General features: G+C 50.0%; 10 protein-coding genes across 13 annotated transcripts in view; 5 read left to right on the top strand and 5 right to left on the bottom strand.

Moving 5' to 3' along the window:
* Window positions 1-770: 770 nt before the first annotated feature.
* PPTG_08219 (hypothetical protein) lies at window positions 771-1,705 on the bottom strand. The gene has a single exon (XM_008903161.1). The coding sequence runs from the start codon at window positions 1,673-1,675 to the stop codon at window positions 833-835; it is 843 nt and encodes a 280-aa protein (XP_008901409.1). The 5' UTR covers window positions 1,676-1,705; the 3' UTR covers window positions 771-832.
* Window positions 1,706-1,805: 100 nt separating this feature from the next.
* Window positions 1,806-2,424, bottom strand: PPTG_08218 (hypothetical protein; the record flags this gene model as incomplete). Its single annotated transcript, XM_008903160.1, has 1 exon — window positions 1,806-2,424. One exon carries the CDS (start codon window positions 2,422-2,424, stop codon window positions 1,957-1,959), a length of 468 nt encoding a protein of 155 aa, XP_008901408.1. The 3' UTR covers window positions 1,806-1,956.
* A 1,114-nt stretch (window positions 2,425-3,538) lies between these two features.
* Window positions 3,539-5,256, top strand: PPTG_08217. 2 transcript variants are annotated; one of them, XM_008903158.1, is made up of 9 exons: window positions 3,539-3,708; window positions 3,773-3,857; window positions 3,929-4,030; window positions 4,091-4,181; window positions 4,250-4,327; window positions 4,402-4,481; window positions 4,560-4,634; window positions 4,722-4,800; window positions 4,889-5,256. In XM_008903158.1, exons 1-9 carry the CDS (start codon window positions 3,606-3,608, stop codon window positions 5,111-5,113), a joined length of 918 nt encoding a protein of 305 aa, XP_008901406.1. In that variant the 5' UTR covers window positions 3,539-3,605; the 3' UTR covers window positions 5,114-5,256. The 2 variants fall into 2 exon arrangements, with proteins under 2 accessions (XP_008901406.1, XP_008901407.1); XM_008903159.1 differs by having other exon boundaries at window positions 3,539-4,030.
* PPTG_08216 (oxoglutarate dehydrogenase (succinyl-transferring), E1 component) lies at window positions 5,166-8,140 on the bottom strand. The gene has a single exon (XM_008903157.1). It carries the CDS (start codon window positions 8,063-8,065, stop codon window positions 5,297-5,299), a length of 2,769 nt encoding a protein of 922 aa, XP_008901405.1. The 5' UTR covers window positions 8,066-8,140; the 3' UTR covers window positions 5,166-5,296.
* Window positions 8,141-8,307: 167 nt separating this feature from the next.
* Window positions 8,308-9,562, bottom strand: PPTG_08215 (hypothetical protein; the record flags this gene model as incomplete). The annotated part of the gene is made up of 1 exon (XM_008903156.1): window positions 8,308-9,562. The coding sequence occupies one exon, from the start codon at window positions 9,560-9,562 to the stop codon at window positions 8,351-8,353; it is 1,212 nt and encodes a 403-aa protein (XP_008901404.1). The 3' UTR covers window positions 8,308-8,350.
* Window positions 9,563-9,956: 394 nt separating this feature from the next.
* PPTG_08214 (hypothetical protein) lies at window positions 9,957-11,504 on the top strand (the record flags this gene model as incomplete). Its single annotated transcript, XM_008903155.1, has 1 exon — window positions 9,957-11,504. The coding sequence occupies one exon, from the start codon at window positions 9,957-9,959 to the stop codon at window positions 11,502-11,504; it is 1,548 nt and encodes a 515-aa protein (XP_008901403.1).
* Window positions 11,505-11,737: 233 nt separating this feature from the next.
* On the top strand, window positions 11,738-12,907 carry PPTG_08213 (hypothetical protein; the record flags this gene model as incomplete). Its single annotated transcript, XM_008903154.1, has 2 exons — window positions 11,738-12,552; window positions 12,619-12,907. The coding sequence occupies 2 exons, from the start codon at window positions 11,738-11,740 to the stop codon at window positions 12,905-12,907; spliced, it is 1,104 nt and encodes a 367-aa protein (XP_008901402.1).
* Window positions 12,908-13,218: 311 nt separating this feature from the next.
* PPTG_08212 lies at window positions 13,219-14,969 on the bottom strand. Of its 2 annotated transcripts, XM_008903152.1 has the most exons (4): window positions 14,747-14,969; window positions 14,436-14,687; window positions 14,090-14,348; window positions 13,219-14,023 (listed from the first exon to the last, which is right to left on the bottom strand). In XM_008903152.1, exons 1-4 carry the CDS (start codon window positions 14,861-14,863, stop codon window positions 13,611-13,613), a joined length of 1,041 nt encoding a protein of 346 aa, XP_008901400.1. In that variant the 5' UTR covers window positions 14,864-14,969; the 3' UTR covers window positions 13,219-13,610. The 2 variants fall into 2 exon arrangements, with proteins under 2 accessions (XP_008901400.1, XP_008901401.1); XM_008903153.1 differs by having other exon boundaries at window positions 14,436-14,969.
* Window positions 14,970-15,198: 229 nt separating this feature from the next.
* Window positions 15,199-16,723, top strand: PPTG_08211. Of its 2 annotated transcripts, none has more exons than XM_008903150.1 (2): window positions 15,199-15,490; window positions 15,581-16,723. In XM_008903150.1, exons 1-2 carry the CDS (start codon window positions 15,249-15,251, stop codon window positions 16,659-16,661), a joined length of 1,323 nt encoding a protein of 440 aa, XP_008901398.1. In that variant the 5' UTR covers window positions 15,199-15,248; the 3' UTR covers window positions 16,662-16,723. The 2 variants fall into 2 exon arrangements, with proteins under 2 accessions (XP_008901398.1, XP_008901399.1); XM_008903151.1 differs by having other exon boundaries at window positions 15,555-16,723.
* Window positions 16,724-16,866: 143 nt separating this feature from the next.
* Window positions 16,867-16,874, top strand: part of PPTG_08210 (tRNA pseudouridine(38-40) synthase) — a 1,861-nt gene continuing 1,853 nt past the window's right edge. The window contains exon 1 of the mRNA XM_008903149.1: window positions 16,867-16,874. This exon is cut by the window's right edge and continues 1,853 nt beyond it. The gene's annotated coding sequence lies outside the window, so the exon portion shown is untranslated.

Raw genomic sequence — 16,874 nt, 5'->3', positions numbered from 1 at the left:
CGACTGTCGCTATAAGTTCTCGCGAGGTTTCTACAAGGGCTTTTTGACAAGGAGGGAAATTGATGGTCTTGCAGTAACTATCTGCAGCGCCATGGAATTAATAGTTTTAGTCGCAGTAAGTGGTTGCAATGCAACTTGCATTGCATTCGTGGCGCTGTCGGATACAGTATGATCACGCCACATGTCGGGCTTTTCGATGGGCAAACACAAACGCTGTGTGTCCCAGCAATGCACACAACAGCCCGGTGGCCACCGGCCCCACCGAACCAAGAACTAGTGGCGATGGTTTTAGGTGGAGCCAGCAGCGGTTCCGGACTTTAGAGACGACACTAGAGAACTTTAGTTTTTGGAATTTGGCCTGGAACTGGAATAACCCGAGCAGCTCCAGGGCGTTCTTCCAATTGGCTGCGCCACGGATGTGCTGCAACACCTACGAATTTCATATTAATGACTGACTGGCAGTCCCCACACTCGATACTACGAGTGTACAGTTCAATAACCTTGAACTGCGACGTTCATCGCAATTACCGGTAAAGAAAAAAAAGCGTTGACACGATACATGTGGCTACTTACACGGTAGTGTTGCTCGCAAACAAGTCTGGGCACGAGGAATGCCACATTCCGAATGCGCTTTGGCAGCCAAGGAGTATGTATACAACCACTATCACCACAATCTAAGCAGGCCTTCAAACAGGACAAGCTCGCGTAGGCTAGTAATACCGTAATGCGGACTTCAGGGTAAAGTCACTATAGCTACAACGAAATCTAAATGGCGTGGCTCACTGCTTTTCACCAGTATATGTCACAGTTAATGGAGTGCCGTCCGTGCATTCTAGTTTGCCTCCTGCTTCTCCACAGCAGCCTTCTCCTTCCTGATTGTCTTACAACTGGTCTTGTGGTTGGTCCAGTCCTCTACTTGATGCTCCTTGCAGCAGTAAAAAGCTGCTTCACATGCACACCGCAGCAAACTTGCTGCATTCTCTGCACCTTCGTCCTTCCGCGTGGACGCGCCGCAGTATCGGCAGCCGACTTCAGCAGCACTCACCTCTCCGACCATCACCTGCTTCAGGAACATGGTCTCAAAAGTGTGTGCCACATTCGTGAGAAGCGTGAGGATGACCTGCTGCCGCATCTGAAGCGTGAGCCACACGTCCGCTTCCATAAGCTTGCCCTGCTTGATCAAGTCCTTCTTCTGTTCAATGATTTCGGGAGACGCGGAGGGAAGCAGCGACTGCACGTTGTGCTCCGGGTCCGCAAGGTCGATGAATGCCAGGGATACGTGCTTGAACGTCTCGCCTGAGAACGTGGGCATGGTGCCAGAAGCACGTAGTGATGCGAGGTACAGCAGATCGTGGCGGCTGCACTGGTCAACCTTGGTGACGCGCGCATTCATGAGGCGCAGCAACACCTTCCCGTTCTCCTCCAGCAGCGCCTTAAGCGTCAGCTCAGGCGTAAGCAGTTGTGTAGCCTGCGGGCGTGGCTCCTTGGGGTCGTACGACAAAGGAATGTCGGGCGATGCGTTGCGCAACAAGGACACTTGACCAGCGTACGGCAGCGCCAGGAACCAGCGCATGAAGGCGGATGCATTCGCACGCCAGAAGCGGGTCAGATACCCGGAAGGCGACTCCTCTGGCGCACGGGCCGCAGGTGCGGCTGCGTCAGCAGCTCCAGCCATTGCGAAGGTTATCAAAAAAAATGTGCGGTTTGCTGAAAGTGATGTTTGACACACCAATCAACCAAAATGAGCTGAGGACCAATTTTAGAGCTTGATTTGAGCTGACTATTTTTACCGATCAAAGTGAAATGGGTTTTATTTTGAAACTTGTAATTACCGGTAGAGAGCTTGTTGTGCGATCGTTCTCGTGGTGAAGCTTCCAATGGCTTCAAGTTCACTTAGGAGTGCTGCAGACTCCGTGTTTGACGGGTGATACATTAACTGGGATGGCTGAGGCTCGTCTACAGCAAAAGGTTGTACTGAATGAGCTCGGCGCTCTGTTCAGCGGCGTCCTCAGTCTCCCAAATGGGTTCAAGGTGTTTTTCTCGTTGTCGATTTACATGCTGAAGCTGGCGGATCATTTGCTGGCGCATGACGTATCCTTGCACAACCTCGTACCAGATACAGGCCTGCTGCTCGGATGCTGGTGATACGTAAAGCGAGCGACCGCTGCTGAGCTTGAGCGACAAACCAAATTCCACACCAGACCAGTAGAACACGTCGAGCACGACGTCTGTGCCCAAAACCTTAGAAGTTTCGCGCTGGTCCTTGCGGTACGACAGGTAACCATCGCGGAACACGAAGTAGCGGCGCTTCCAGTTTTTGACGCGCGCACCCTGCTTCACCAGGAAACCCTCGGCGTAGTTGTTGAGCGCCAATACTCGGTTGTCCTCGTCATCAGCGCGTTTGTAGCGGTGGTGGCTTCTCATTCTGAATTTGGGCTTTGAGTTATCGGTGTTGTTGGTAGTTGGACGTTCCTTCCTGTAGCTAGCAACACAGGAGAGGGCTGTCGTGCAGGGAGTTCGGTTGTGTGTACTGCTGCGAAGCAGTGGGCTTGACTGTGAAGGCCAAAATACAAAAGTGATGTTTTAGGGTGGCTGGGAAGTGTGAACAACGCCGTCCCATTCGCATGTACCATTACAGCTACACCCGCCCAGTACCAACCGTTGTCATATGCTTCTGACCATGGGGATCGAAAGCTGGGTAGGGGATCTCGTTTTTAGGAAAAGCCCAGCAACGTTCAAGCTGCCTTTCACGATGAGGTAACGCTGGACTGGATTGTGCTTAAATAAGCTGCGAACGAGACCCTGTCCAGTCGAGTGAATCGCGTCGCAGCGTTTGTTGGCGTAACAATCGTAATCGTGATACCGTGCCCTACTGCATTTTCGTTGAGAATGAATGATTCTTGCCAAGATTGTATCGAAACGACTTTATATAATGTCATATGAATCGTCTTCTAACAAGGTTAGGCTAGACTCACAGGTGCCACCCTACCTGTGCGTGTACTCTTGTACATCAATCTAGCAACGCTCGGCGTACGGCGTACGTCGTACGCTACAATGTACCGGTAGCGGCAACATGGATTTCTTGTTGCCGTGCGGATTACGCGTCGATCTCCATGTGCCTCAGTGTAGGTGTTTACGTGGAGTTCCTCACGTGACGAGCATCTGTTGTCACCTAAACGCCTTTACACAACAACGCCGTTTCTTTCGAGTTCTTCTATTGAACAGGAGGTGCCTCGCGTACCTTTCAACACGAGGGCAATATACAGGGTTTCGAATGGGTTTTGACGAGCACGTGCCACGATTTCGCAGTTGATTACAGCAAGCAGGTGCTCACTGCTGGTCAGCAGTTGCTCTCCGTCAGTCGTGCGAGAATTTGAGTTCCTGTGACTTCAACAGGTATGCGCTGTAGGTTTTGAGCGGAAAAACTGCAACTTCAACTTCCGGTTGCAAAACCGATTTGTAACTGGTATTGTATCGGTATATAGTCATGAAAAGCCAAAAAAAAGTCCATGCGACAACCGACAAAAGTACCTCTTCAACTGCGCATCATTTCGGAAGAAGCATTGTCGTGCTCGACCCTGGAGAAGATCTCAACCCTCCAGGTCATGTCCAAGAAGCCCGAGCCAAGCTCTGTGCGCGTGAGGTTGGCCACCCACGCGGGGTCCTGGTACTCTCACGACGAGAACAAGCTTCAGGACGAGCTGTCAGGTCTGCCACGATATCGTCTAGCATAGAAAGGTACAAATCCTGTGACGGGGTCGATTGTGTGCAGATTGGTTGAGTTCCGCAGAGGACAACGACACGCAGGAGAAACAGCCGAGTATCCGTGCTATTATCGGCCCGCACGCAGGCTTCCGGTGCGCTGCAAATGCTGTGGATTGACAATGATGAGCGTCTGGTCTGAACGGACTGTGCTGTTGTGCTACAGATACTCAGGCCCCACAGCGGCGTACGCGTACCACCACCTGCTGGACTTGGACCGCATCAAGCGCGTCTTCATCCTCGGGCCATCGCACCACTTCTACTTGCGGTGGGTACATTAATTAAGTCTCTAGTGTAGTGGAAGACCGTGATGCTAATTGGTTGTTAGTGGGTGCGCTGTGTCGACTGCGCATGAGTATGAGACGCCGCTGGGCAACATTACGATCGACCGTGAAGTAAACGAGAAGCTCGTGGACTCGGTAGGTTTTAGATCGTGAGAGAAATCTAGAAGTTCCTAATTGTCTAACGGTTCGCTGTTGGTTGTCAGGGCAAGTTTGCGACCATGTCGATGGATGTTGACGAGGATGAGCACAGCATCGAGATGCATCTTCCTTTCATCTACAAGGTAAGACACCTGAACTCACTGCCTACACTAGTGTTGTATTCCGAAGTATTGACACTTATTGGACTGTGGAGTAGGTAATGAATGGCCGCAAGTTTACGGCGGTCCCGATCTTGGTCGGCAATACCAAGACCAAACTGGACGAGGAGTACGGAAAGTAAGGCCTCTGGGACTTTGAAACTCGCTCAGTTTGCATTAGATTTGGATTAGTAGACTGATACCAACGTTGTTGTAGGATTTTGGCCCCATATCTGGAGAATGACGAGAATTTGTTCGTCATCAGCTCCGACTTCTGCCATTGGGGACCTCGGTAAGAATGGAGATTCAATGGCACGCGTAATGTTTTGGCTGGTAGGCTAACTGTCGATTTGTACGTTGCGTGATGTTGCTTGTGTAGATTCCGCTACCAGCCACACGACTCAACCTATGGCGAGATCCACGAATACATCAAATATTTAGATCACCAAGGCATGGGAGTACGTGACCAGAGCTTTATCTTCTGCTGTGATTCGATATCTTTGTATATAGTAATGCTAATGCTTGCTATTTGCTGATTGGATGCAGTTCATTGAGCGCTTGGATGCGGCAGGTTTCACGCGATATCTGGATGAAACAAACAACACCATTTGCGGTCGCCATCCGATCTCGCTGTTGCTACACACCATTTTGGCGTCAAAGAAGCTCAAGTGCACTCTCAAGTTCGTCAAATACGCTCAGAGCAGTGCTTGCATGCGTCACGGCGACTCTTCTGTGAGCTATGCCTCCGCCATCGTCTACAGCGAGCCGTAGCAATATCCGCAAGCATCACGAGGACGAGTTTATCTACGTAAGTAATTGCATTCATACAAGCAAACATTCATGTTTTATGGCATCGCTAGCTCAACTGGGCTTGCTGTAACCTATTGCCCTTGGCAGTATCGATCGACAACTTGAACGTCTATTAGCGGCTTATAGTCCTAGCGCTACTGTCGTCTACTTTTGCGGCCCGAACGCTTCCGTCAATACCACCTGCAATTGCTCCTGTGAGCGCTTGGACAAGCCGACAGCAGGAGCAGCGAGACTTTCACGACCGATATACTCGAGGTGCTGCTTCTTGCCCAGCAGTTTTTCAATGTGCGCTTGAGCGTGCATCCATGCTCCCTGATTCAGCGGTTCTTCTTGCACCCAGACGAACTTCTTGGCATTGTCGAACTTGGCAAGTTCATCAGCGACCTGCTCGAACGGGAACGGCGCCAATTCTTCCAGACGAATCAGTGCAATGCTCTCAGGATTCTTGCAACGTGCAAGTCGCTCCTTGGCCAGTTCGTAGTAGAATTTACCCGAACAGAAGTAGACCTTCTTGACCTGTGACGCATCAGAGATCGTTGAATCCGAGATAACCGGCTGGAAAGCTGTACCAGGGCCCATTTCAGACAACGGCGAGGTCGCATCAGCAAGACGCAGCAGCATCTTGGGTCCCATAATGACCACAGGTTTACGGAACGAGCGGTGCTGTTGACGACGAAGCAGGTGGAAGAAGTTGGCCGGTGTAGTCACATTCACCACGATCATGTTGGTGTCGTGTTGGTACTGCTTCCACACCGGTTCTGTCTCGGATTCCTTGACGGATGAACGTGGAGTCAATGCAGGAGTGTCCACAAGCTGCAAGAAGCGCTCCACACGGCCACTGGAGTGGTCAGGACCAGCTCCGTCGTTGCCGTGAGGCAGCAACAACATGAGACCGGACTGACGCATCCACTTGGACTCTGCACTTGACAAGAACTGGTCGATGACGATCTGAGCACCGTTGAAAAAGTCACCGAACTGCGCCTCCCAGATCACTAAATTCTCTGGACTCTCCACACTGTAGCCGTATTCGTAGCCCATGACTGCCAGCTCCGACAGGTTACTGTTGATCACACTGAGCTTACCAACAGTATCCGACGTCTTTGGCAAGTGGTGCTGCAACGGGAAGTATCTCTCCTCTGTCTTCTGGTCCGTGAACGAGGCGTGTCTTTGACTAAAAGTGCCACGTCGACAGTCTTGTCCAGCGAGACGCACCGAGTGACCGTCTTGCATCAACGTGCCGAACGCCATGGCTTCAGCTGTAGCCCAGTCCACACGAACGTCTTCAGGTTTTTCTCCGTCCTTAACCTGCAGCATTTTCTGTCGTGCCTTGATGTGCGTACGCTGCAGACGACCATGCGGTTGGATTCGCTCAGGCAGCTCAACAGAAGCCAGTCCGACTTGGATCAGGTTGTCGATGCCAACACCAGTGTCGACGTTCACATACAGATCTTCAGGTTCTGGCTGGTTCATCGTCGCCCACTTGCCCTTAAACGCATCGATCTCGGTAGGTTTATATGCTGGTTCACCCGTGACCGTCTTGAGTTCACTCTCAAGATGATCGTTCAGACGCTCCACAGTCTTCTCGAAACTCGTACGTGATACAAGACCAACACTCTCCAGTTCGTGAGCGAATTTGATCGGGAATCGATCGGCTTGGTCAACACGCTCGTACATTTTGGGTTGTGTGAAGCGTGGTTCGTCCACTTCATTGTGTCCATGACGACGGAAGGTGATCAAATCAATGACAATATCCTTGTGGAACCGGTTACGGTAGGCCACAGCAAGACGACACGCACGGATCACGTCGGTTATGCTCTCACCGTTAACGTGCAGGATCGGTGCTTCGATACTCTTAGCGATATCTGAAGCATAACGCGTTGCACGACCATCGGGGTATGTCGTTGTGTAACCCACCTGGTTATTCACCACAATGTGTACCGATCCTCCCGTCTCAAAGTCTGGAAGTTGAGAAAGCGCTAGTGCCTCAGGAACACAGCCCTGTCCAGCGAATGCTGCGTCACCGTGAAGCAGCAACGCCATAGCGTTGGTATTGGAGTCACCATCATTCTTGGCACGAACTTTACCGGCTGCAACAGCATTGATGATCTCCAGATGCGACGGATTGTGCACTAGTGACACATGCACCTTTTTGTCTGCGTATTTCTTGTCCACTGTTGTGGCAATATGTGACGATACGTCATCAATGCCACGGAAATTGTCGGGGAACTCCGAGTATCCGCGCACTTTGTGGAAGATTTTGTGTGCAGGGTATTCGAGGGACCCAACCAGAAGTGCTAGTCGTCCACGGTGCGGCATACCAATCACTACGTCGGTCACACCCGACGTTGTACACGCTTGCAATACAGTCTCCACTGCTGGCAGCATGGATTCCGCTCCTTCGCCCGAATATCGCTTGAAAGACGCGAACTTTTTGGCCATAAAGCTCTCGAAGACATCAGCGCGTAACATACTCGAGTATGCATTGCGCAAGTCAGAGGGAGAGATCTCTTTAGCTGCCAACGTCTCGGCAGCATTGGCCAGCCACGTTTTCTCCTCGATCGAGTTGAGGTGCTCGAATTCAAAACCGGTTTTACCACAGTAGATGCGGTGCAGTTCGTCGTAGAGCTGTTGCCCGTTTACTGCAGGGACGGACACGACACCGGTCAGGTCGGTGGCTGATAAAGGCCGAGTCAATAGTGGCTTGAAGTTGTCAGCGGCGAGACTGGGGACTGCCGTCCGTGGCTGGAGTTTGAGTGGATCCAGATCGGCTTGCAAGTGACCGGATTGGCGAAAAGCTGTGGCCATGGACTGCGCTGCCAACGCTTCGAGCGACGCAGCCGAGGAGAACAGAGCTTTGGGTACATTGTCTGAGGCAACGCAGCGACGCGTCAAGAGACCGGGGAGACGCAGCATTAGAGTCGAGTTGCTGGGGACCTGGTAGAACGCTGAATGATGCAGCGGATCATTGGGGGCCGCTGTGATGGGGATACCGAAATCCAAACGGTGGATTGGACGTTAGCCGCAGCATACAAAAAACAAGATAAAATCGAGATTGAAGACGAATGGAGCATAGACAAGACATACCATGTGTTGAAGTTTGCTTGACACAATGGCAATTTGTCATTAGCAAATTAGCAACATTTGCCACTTTATGCCTAAAATTTGTAAACAGGAGCTCTGTTTTCAGTATCAACCTCCCTACAGTGTGTCAACGTGGTGGTGTTCCTGTTCTTCTCCACCCTCTTCTTCCGCCAGTAGCGCCAAGACTTGCTCGCGCTCGTCGGTGTCTTGAATAGCAGCTAACAGGTCTCGAGCGAGGTCGTGTTTGCCTTCGTCCAGCATCACCTCGACAATTGGCACGTATCCAATGGGCGGTTGGTTGGCCCCTGCCAAGGCCAACAGCGTTTCCCATTGATCCGTTCGGGCTAGAACGCGCAACAACGTCCACCAAAATTGCCTTGGAGGGACACAGTACTGCTCAGCACAGTCCACAGCGAGAACTAAAGCTTGGCGATGCACCGGGTGCAACGTCACCAGCTTCTGGATAGTCTCTACGAGCGAACTGCCCACTAATAGCCCAGCAGGAATCGCCAGTGTGCGCTCCATCGCTCGTTGTGTCTCGAGCAGTTGAAGCATTTCATTCGTCATGACTTGATTGAATGAGTCTGCCGATCGAGCTACGCACTGTTCGTGCAGCTCGGTTGAACTCAGAGAAAATGCCGACGTGATGGAGGGAGGTGAGGTGTTGAGGGAGACTCTAAGAAGCTTGGACGCCTCCTTAAGACGATTGCGTTTAGTATCAAGTACGCTATCTCCGTACGCCGTCTTCCCCACTATCGCTGCAGCTTGACTGTAATCTCCCCGTAAAACGCTCAGCTGGAAGGCATTAGCCACGTCGGAGCGAGCAATGAGTTGCTGGCTTGCGAACAAACGCGCAGCACGCGGATACTTTCCCACTACACGCAGAAACTCGTCGCTTCCAAGGCGTTCACCGAGCTGTATCATGATTTTGTAGATGCTGTCCGGTGTACTCAACGGGTTGGAGCACAATCCTTTAAGGATATTCTCCTCTAATGTAGCTGGCACATCGTTGTCGTTCTTTTGGCGAATAGCATCTCCAGCTTTGCTCGGGTCGAACGCCAGCTCTTGCTGCATGGCCACCGTCACTGGGAATTCACCATCCTGGTCGTACAGAACGGAAGCCTCGCTGACCCAGTTCTCCAGTGTCAAGAGCACTTCCTCTCGCTCCGACGTTAAACCAGATGCTTCTTGCTGAAGCACAACCTTGGCAGCCCTCCGTCTGAACGAAGTGTAGAAAGCAGAGCCTCCATGCGATGCTCCTCTCGATGACAAGCACGCTGTCTTGTCGAACGCAACGTTGTCCTCGTAGTAGCTCCACACGTTCCCCATATCCTCCTGTTAAGTATCGCTTTGAATCCTAGAGACGTCGCTTACTTGGTAGTCGAAGGGACTTTTCAGGCTGGTGATCCAGGTTCATACAACTTCATTGATATGACGCTACTCATCTACAAACAATGGTAAAGTCCACTCTTGTTCATTCATTATACATATAAGCTAGCCTAACTTCAGGAATGTAATGCAAGACACTTCATGGTGCAATCAGAGGAGTGAAGTGAACTCTTCGTGCTCGTGTCATCTTTGAAAATTGATCTACGAGGTTCTCGAGTCTCGGCAGTAAACTGCAGGAGACTTTTGCTCGAATTGGTCCGATCTCCTTGTCACTGTGCAATTTGCTCTCCGCAACACACACAACTTTCAACTCTACTCCTCAACTTTCAGCTCAATGTGGTCAAGTGCAAGCCACGACGGAACGCAGCAGTCTGCACTGCTGGCACTCGGAGCGTTAACCGCAGTCTACGCGTCTTGGAAGCTGCTCAACATGCCTGCCCCTGTACCGGATCCATGCATGGAGGATCTCTTCCGTCCTGCTTCAACACTGCCCATTCTTGGTAATACTTTGGACGTTCTTCTCTTCAACCGCTATCGCATGAGCGACTGGATCAACGACCAAACTGATGCAAGTGAAGGCAAACCGTGGATCCTGCAACTGCTTTTCCAACCGCCCTGGGTCGTGCTCTCCATGCCCAATGATCTCCACGATGTATTCGTGGACAAATTCGACGTCTTCGAGAAAGGAGGAACCCTCGGAGACATCTCGTTCGATGTGCTCGGTTACGGACTACTTAACGTCAACGGGGACAAGTGGAAACAGCAGCGTCGAGCTGCCAGTCACCTCTTCTCGACCAAAAGCATTCGTGAAGTCATGGAACCGGTTATCCGCGAGAAAACACTGCAACTTCGTGACGTCCTGGCGCAATGTGCAGACCGCGAACAAACTGTCAGTATGAAGTCGCTATTGGGCAAATTCACGAGCGACGTGTTCACCCGCATCGGTTTCGGCGTAGAGCTTAACCAACTCGGTGGAGACGTTCACATTGATGAGATGCACCCGTTAGATATCGCACTCCATGCAGTGCAGAACCGATTTCAGACTCCCATGTGGATGTGGAAACTCGCGCGATTCTTTAATATCGGCGCTGAAAAGCGACTACGTGATAACATGAAGATTGTCAATGACATGGTGCGTGATATTATGGTTCGATCCATTACTGAGAAGACTCTGGACGAGAGGAAGAACCTGCTTACATTGTTGATGAACGACAATGTCAACGCTGATCCACGTGAACTACAAGACACAGCGGTTAACTTCTTTATCGCTGGGAAGGACACGACGTCTTTCAGTCTGTCGTGGCTCATTGTGATGATGAACCGCCATCCACGAGTTCTTGGAAAGATTCGTGAAGAGATCCGAACTGTACTGCCGGGTTTATTAACTGGAGAAATAGAGGCGCCAACACTTGAGGACACGCAGAAACTCGTGTACTTAGATGCAGCAGTGAAGGAGAGTGTACGTCTGTGGTCTGTTTCCACGTATCGGTGTGCGACTCGTGACACAACACTTACGGACGGTGCGTTCATCAAGAAAGGAACCGTGGTGGTCGTGTCGAAGTACGCCGCTGCCCGACGCACGAACGTGTGGGGAGAGGACGCAGCGGAATACAGACCTGAACGTTGGTTCGACGAGAAAACCGGGGAGCTGAAGAACATCTCACCACCGAAGTTCATCACGTTTAGTACAGGTCCACGCAAGTGCATTGGAATGCGTCTTGCTATGCTGGAGATGAAGACTGTCGTGGCCGTGCTTTTCAGTCGCTTCGACATTGAGACGGTGGAAGACCCGTTCAAAATCACCTACGACTTCTCCTTTGTGCTACCGGTCAAAGGTCCATTGGCTGTGCGAATCCGTAAACGCATCGATTCCACCGTCTAAGCTTCATCGTCTGAAGTGGTTGCAACAATGTACGGACCATTTTAGCTGCAGTGAAAATATGCAGTATTTTTGGTAACGTCGTCGTCGGGATTTCTCCGGTTCTACACTAAAATTCTTCCACGAGTTCGCTCCATTATTCAAAGTAGCTCTTGGATATTTACTTGGCACAGACTCACCATGGACGAAGATCAGAAGCAGCAGGTAAACCATACGAGTAAAAGATTTTTCCCAACATGAAAGCTAACCTTGAATCTGTAAAGCTGCGTGATGATCTGCAGTTCGCCATCATGAAGGCGGAGCAGCTTACTGTTCTCGATCCCAAAGCCTCTGCAGGATCAAAAAAGAATCCGATGGACATCAAGTCGTTGGTGGATGTATTCACCGTGTTCGGTTTTTCAGCAGATGACATCATTGACAAGCATGATCAATGCACAATTTTCAAAAAGATCCGTGCAGAACTGGATGACCTGCTCCGCGATCTGTCCCTGAATACCAAAAAATACGACAAAGCTATCGTACTGCGCGACCGATTGCGTCTTATCAAGCGTGAATTCGTAGAAATGCAGGGAACCTATGAAGGACGCCGTCAGGAGAAGGAAACACAGCACTTCAATCGGGGCGTTGTACTCGCTAAGCAGCGTAGCGATATCCTATGCGCAGCCCGTGCTGAAAATTACGAACGTGAGATCTTACACCGCCAGAAGGAACTGAAAAAGACACACGAAGTAGAGCGAGCACAACTCGAAACGTACCTGAACAAGTTGCAGGAGCCCCATGTCAAATTTTCCAGCCTATTGCTCGAGTTGAAAAATACCGAGAAGAATTTGGCGAAATTGAAGCTGTTTGAAGACGCAAAAAACGTATTCGTCCGAGTAGACAGCATGGAACGCGAGGAGCGTGTGCTTAATACCGCTAAATTCGAGAGATTCAAGGAGAACAAGCGTGCTCTGCTGCTACAAAAGCAGCAACAGGAGTTGGCGGAGGCGGAAGAAAAACTAACCGAGAAGCGCTACGTGGTCCAAAGAGCAAATGACAACCATCGAAAGACGTAAGTAATTTATCGAGCTTGAGATGCAATGCGGTTCTAATACATGACATTTCTTCCTTGCTTCAGGGAACTGCAACGGATGAAAAACCTGAAAGCGGACATGAAGCACGCACACACGATGGATATGCACAGTAAAAAGATTTTCTCGACAAATGCAGTAGCTGCGGTGCGGAAGTCTCATAATGCAACATCCAGCACGTATCGAGGTCAGCAGCTTCTGAGCACGGTTCAGGGCAAACGTCTCGAAGTTGCTAGTCTCTGCCTGCTTCACGACAGTGAAAATGGCGTTGTGCCACCTGGATCGGTATGTGAAGATTGGTGTCGAGTGGTAATTTCTAACTCGATATCATACTAACAATGCTTCGCTTTCGTATCCATTTGTCCATTTGAGCAGATCATATACACAGGATAACGCTAGCTTAATGAGTGCAATTTGACATCATTCACATTGCAGTATATTACAAGGCTATGCTATTAGGCAGCGTGCGCTACGACTGATAGCTTACGAGTTGTTTATCTACTGTATTCTCCAAGTACAAATATGCCTTTTGAGTTTTGCAAAAAGTTGTGATCGTTCATCGGTACGTTAAAAGTTGTCGTGTTCAATGTCAACCGAGCTGCGTACGCCATACCTTCCTACATGAGGAAGTCCTGAAATTCTCCCAGTGTCGATGCAGGGTCCAAAAGGTGGTTAATAAAAAACCATTTTGTGTACTAAAGCTTGATTCTCCTGCCGTTCACGTTGTCGACACCGAGTGGAGCATAGGTGGAATAGCCGGTATGTTCTGATAGTGTGGTGACTACAATCGACCGAGGAAATTGAGTTGCTGATCCGTACGATAACATGCTCCCAGTCGTGGCGGGGTATAGATGGCTGACGTTGTTAATGGAGATTCGGGGTTGGTAATTTTTCGATCATGTGCAGACAGTGAAAATACGGAGCTATACGAGAGAGCGAGAAGCAAAAAAACGGAGGAGTATCCTCGTACATTGAACGTAACAAGATTCAACGTGCTGTCCATCACGAACGCACTGCAAGTCGTACTTGTCTGGACATCCTATTCACGATGGAGGGTGAAGCCAGTACCAAGGTCAATTTGCGAAAGCTCTTCCAAAACTTGGTTGCCTGCAAGAATCGGAGGATATTTTGCTAACGCGTCTGGTGTTGCAAAAGGCCCCAAAGGCACCAGCGTCTTGTCGGATGCTGTGTGCGAGAAGAGAGTGGAGGACACGCGCCAGAGACTCTTGCCTTCCTTCTTGCGCTGAGCGATTGTATCGAGAGTCGATTCAGCCACCACCACTTCATGAAAACCCGCTTGTACATATCCACCCGTCAGGTACTCCATCTGCTTGCCCGCCTGAACAAGCAGACAGCCATCGGGAATCTTGACGGCCGTGCGCGTACCATCTCGCAGCCAAATGTACAGCCCAGGAAAGCGGGACTTGCCATGAATTGTCAGCAAGTTAAGGTCTGTATCATCATTTCAGACGTTAAGAAATTATACAAAGTACCAGTAGAGCATTTTTCCGAACTCACCGTAGTGGTAAGCGGCGAGGACGTCGTTCAGTTGGTTGAACACATTGAAGTTGCTGCCCGTAGGTGCCAACAAGTGTGGGCCGTACTTGATGCGGTCCACTAGTGCGTCCTTCTCCAGACCGAGTCCAAGAGCAACGATTTCCACGAGATCTGTAATTGCGTCCAGCATCTTGCCGCCCCACATGTTCATGACACTTTCCCATTCCGGAAACTTCTTGGGAACCACCGGTTCAGCATTCAGTTCCTCAAACTTGGTATCCTAGTCAACCCAAGTAGATTTCCACCCAGACACGAGTTAGTATTTCTTTGACGATCAACACATTTGATAATTTCACTTTTAACTCACCGCAGGACGTTCACCGACACGCCAGAAGAAACGACTCTTCTTGTCGGCTTCCGGAGGGCATAGAGAGACCGGAGCGTGACGCTTGTCGAGCTTCTCAGCGCGAGCACAGTGGTTCCGTGCGCGCTCTTTGCGCTCCGGCGTGACACCCACCTGAAAGTGATACTCCGGACGCGCGTCTTCCTCGAAGTCTGTCGACTCGAAATATCTCTCCATCATGTCCAGGAACTTGTTGTTGTCGTTGTCTGCTGCTCGCTATACGAGTGTTTAGAGCTTCCCACAATTTTTTTTTTAAATAGAATTGCCATTGGTACCTCATCGCGGACGCAGAGTACGCCAAACTTGTGCAGTGACTCGGCAGCCTTCTCACACTCGGTCTTGTCGCCGGTGGCCTTATAGTACTTGAGGTCGATCACGGGGATTTCTAGCATTGTAGCGAGGAGAAAGACTGGAATGCCGGTGGTCCAAAGTTCACTTAGCGAAATGAGACTTCGCCTACAATTGCAAACAGGTAAGCATTCTGTGGATGACTTCGGCAAACAAAAGAAAATAATAATTTTCAAGGTTTTAAATATTTATGTGTAAAATATTATTTAAAAGTATTTGACAAAAAATGTTTAGGATTTTGTTTTTGTATTTGCCAATGAATCAATTAATTAATATTTGCAACTTTAATTTCCCTTGATTTTGGTTTTTAAACCGAAAATAAAATCGAGTCAAACATTTTTTTAGAAGCTGTAATTTTGAGTAGCCCAATTCCGTTTAGAAATATGACAACTTGATGCATCCTCATTTTTATTTATTCCATTTACGGAGATGCTGGCGACAGCATGCACGCTGAGCTTCTACCGCTCCGCTCCGGAGCAACGCGTGTCGTTAGACGACTTTCAAGAGCTTGGGCAAAAGCGCGTCAAGCTGTTGAGTCAGATCAGTGCACGATGGAGCTCGTATTCGACACACAAGCCAACAAAGAGTCTATTAAACGAAGCCGCGGAATTCCAGGAAGGCACTGATGCCGACCTGCTGTCTCATTACGCCCTACGACTAGCATTTTGCAGGTAAAAGCTGATATAATCCCTATGCTTTGCATGCCAGTGGAGATAATCGATGGTTGAGTGCAAGTTTCTTTCGTTTGTGCAAGGACACAGAGTCTCAAGCCGATGGGATTGGCTGGTCACTGCTGAATCCAAACTCCTTGCGACTCGTCTTAGTAAATTGCCGCCATACACATCCGTGGCATTGCTAAAGCGCGAAGGAATCAAGCATGAACTACTAAACGAAGACAACCCCGATATGGATATAACCCAGAGAAGCATCTACCGCGTCCCTTTCTCGGAAGCACCAGGGTTGGTGAAACACCGAGAGGTTGTTATTCACGACGGATTCTGCTTGGTACCTCTTCGCAAGATGAGCGTCGTAGCTGTGTATCACTTCAGACGATGCTTGGAAGAACAAATGCGAGACTTGCAGTGTGCCATTCCTGCGCAAGTGCCCGAGTTGGAGCGGTTGACGCCGATACTCGATGGATTTGTCGTGGAAGCGCGTGTCTTGACAGGAGCAGCGAGTTCAATGACGAAGAAAGCTGACAGGCCAAAGCTGGAAGTGAAGGAGATCGACCAGGTGGCAGAGAAGCATTTCCCGTTGTGTATGAAGCAACTGCACCGCAAACTACGAGAGAATCACCATCTCAAGTATGATGGTCGCGTACAATACCGAATGTTCCTCAAAGGCGCGGGCTTCTCGGTGCACGAGTGTATCCAGTTTTTCCGCTCCGAGTTTATCAAGACAATACCCGCTGCCAAATTTGACAAGGAGTACACTTACCACATCCGCCACAGTTATGGACTCGAAGGTTCTCGGAAGGACTACGCGCCTCTGGATTGTGAGCAGATTATCTCCGGTGGCGCTCCCAGCCATGGACAATATCACGGATGTCCGTTCAAACACTGGGGCCGACCGGCCTTGCAAGAAGAGTTACGTCGTCATGGGTTATCATTGCAAGCGGCAATGGAAATTACGCAACAAGCTTCTACAGGCAATTGCCAGGGTGCATGCAGAGCATTTTTTGAGGCGACACACCCTTCCACGGCGTCACCGGCTCAATTTGCTTTCAACGCTGCACACTCAAGTCGCACAGACGGTTCTGCAGTGCCAGATCGAGTCCCTCGTGCAAATATCGTGATGCATCCCAACACTTACCTGGATGCGAGCATGCTTGCAAAATTTTGACTGACAAGCTATGTTTTCGGATAAATGCAACTTTTTTTTTGCTTTGATTGGCCAGTGGCAAAAATAATCTCGTTTTCTTTTTCACTGAAAAATTGCTTGTCAATCAAACGGATGAACGAGAGTGAGGTCAGCGCGCCGGCGCCTGCTGCGTCTCCTTCGCCACCGAGAGAGCTGGACACCTTAAGTACCAGCACTTCCACGCCAGAGCAACTC

This window comes from Phytophthora parasitica (genome assembly GCF_000247585.1).
Source record: "Phytophthora parasitica INRA-310 unplaced genomic scaffold supercont2.15, whole genome shotgun sequence".
Lineage (NCBI taxonomy): Eukaryota > Oomycota > Peronosporomycetes > Peronosporales > Peronosporaceae > Phytophthora > Phytophthora nicotianae.
Note: the sequence above shows the minus strand (reverse complement) of the source record. Positions and strands in the feature narration are given on the sequence as shown.

Bases quoted from the DNA above. Each gene is read 5' to 3' on its own strand.
- PPTG_08212 (XM_008903152.1), bottom strand. From the start codon at position 14,863: ATGCTAGAAATCCCCGTGATCGACCTCAAGTACTATAAGGCCACCGGC. The intron at 14,688-14,746 runs GTACCAATGGCA...ACACTCGTATAG, and splicing joins TACTCTGCGTCCGCGATGAG to CGAGCAGCAGACAACGACAA. The intron at 14,349-14,435 runs GTGAGTTAAAAG...TGGGTTGACTAG, and splicing joins GTGTCGGTGAACGTCCTGCG to GATACCAAGTTTGAGGAACT.
- PPTG_08211 (XM_008903150.1), top strand. From the start codon at position 15,249: ATGCTGGCGACAGCATGCACGCTGAGCTTCTACCGCTCCGCTCCGGAG. The intron at 15,491-15,580 runs GTAAAAGCTGAT...GCAAGGACACAG, and splicing joins CTACGACTAGCATTTTGCAG to AGTCTCAAGCCGATGGGATT.
- PPTG_08216 (XM_008903157.1), bottom strand. From the start codon at position 8,065: ATGCTGCGTCTCCCCGGTCTCTTGACGCGTCGCTGCGTTGCCTCAGAC.
- PPTG_08217 (XM_008903158.1), top strand. From the start codon at position 3,606: ATGTCCAAGAAGCCCGAGCCAAGCTCTGTGCGCGTGAGGTTGGCCACC. The intron at 3,709-3,772 runs GTCTGCCACGAT...GATTGTGTGCAG, and splicing joins GCTTCAGGACGAGCTGTCAG to ATTGGTTGAGTTCCGCAGAG. The intron at 3,858-3,928 runs GTGCGCTGCAAA...GTTGTGCTACAG, and splicing joins GGCCCGCACGCAGGCTTCCG to ATACTCAGGCCCCACAGCGG.
- PPTG_08219 (XM_008903161.1), bottom strand. From the start codon at position 1,675: ATGGCTGGAGCTGCTGACGCAGCCGCACCTGCGGCCCGTGCGCCAGAG.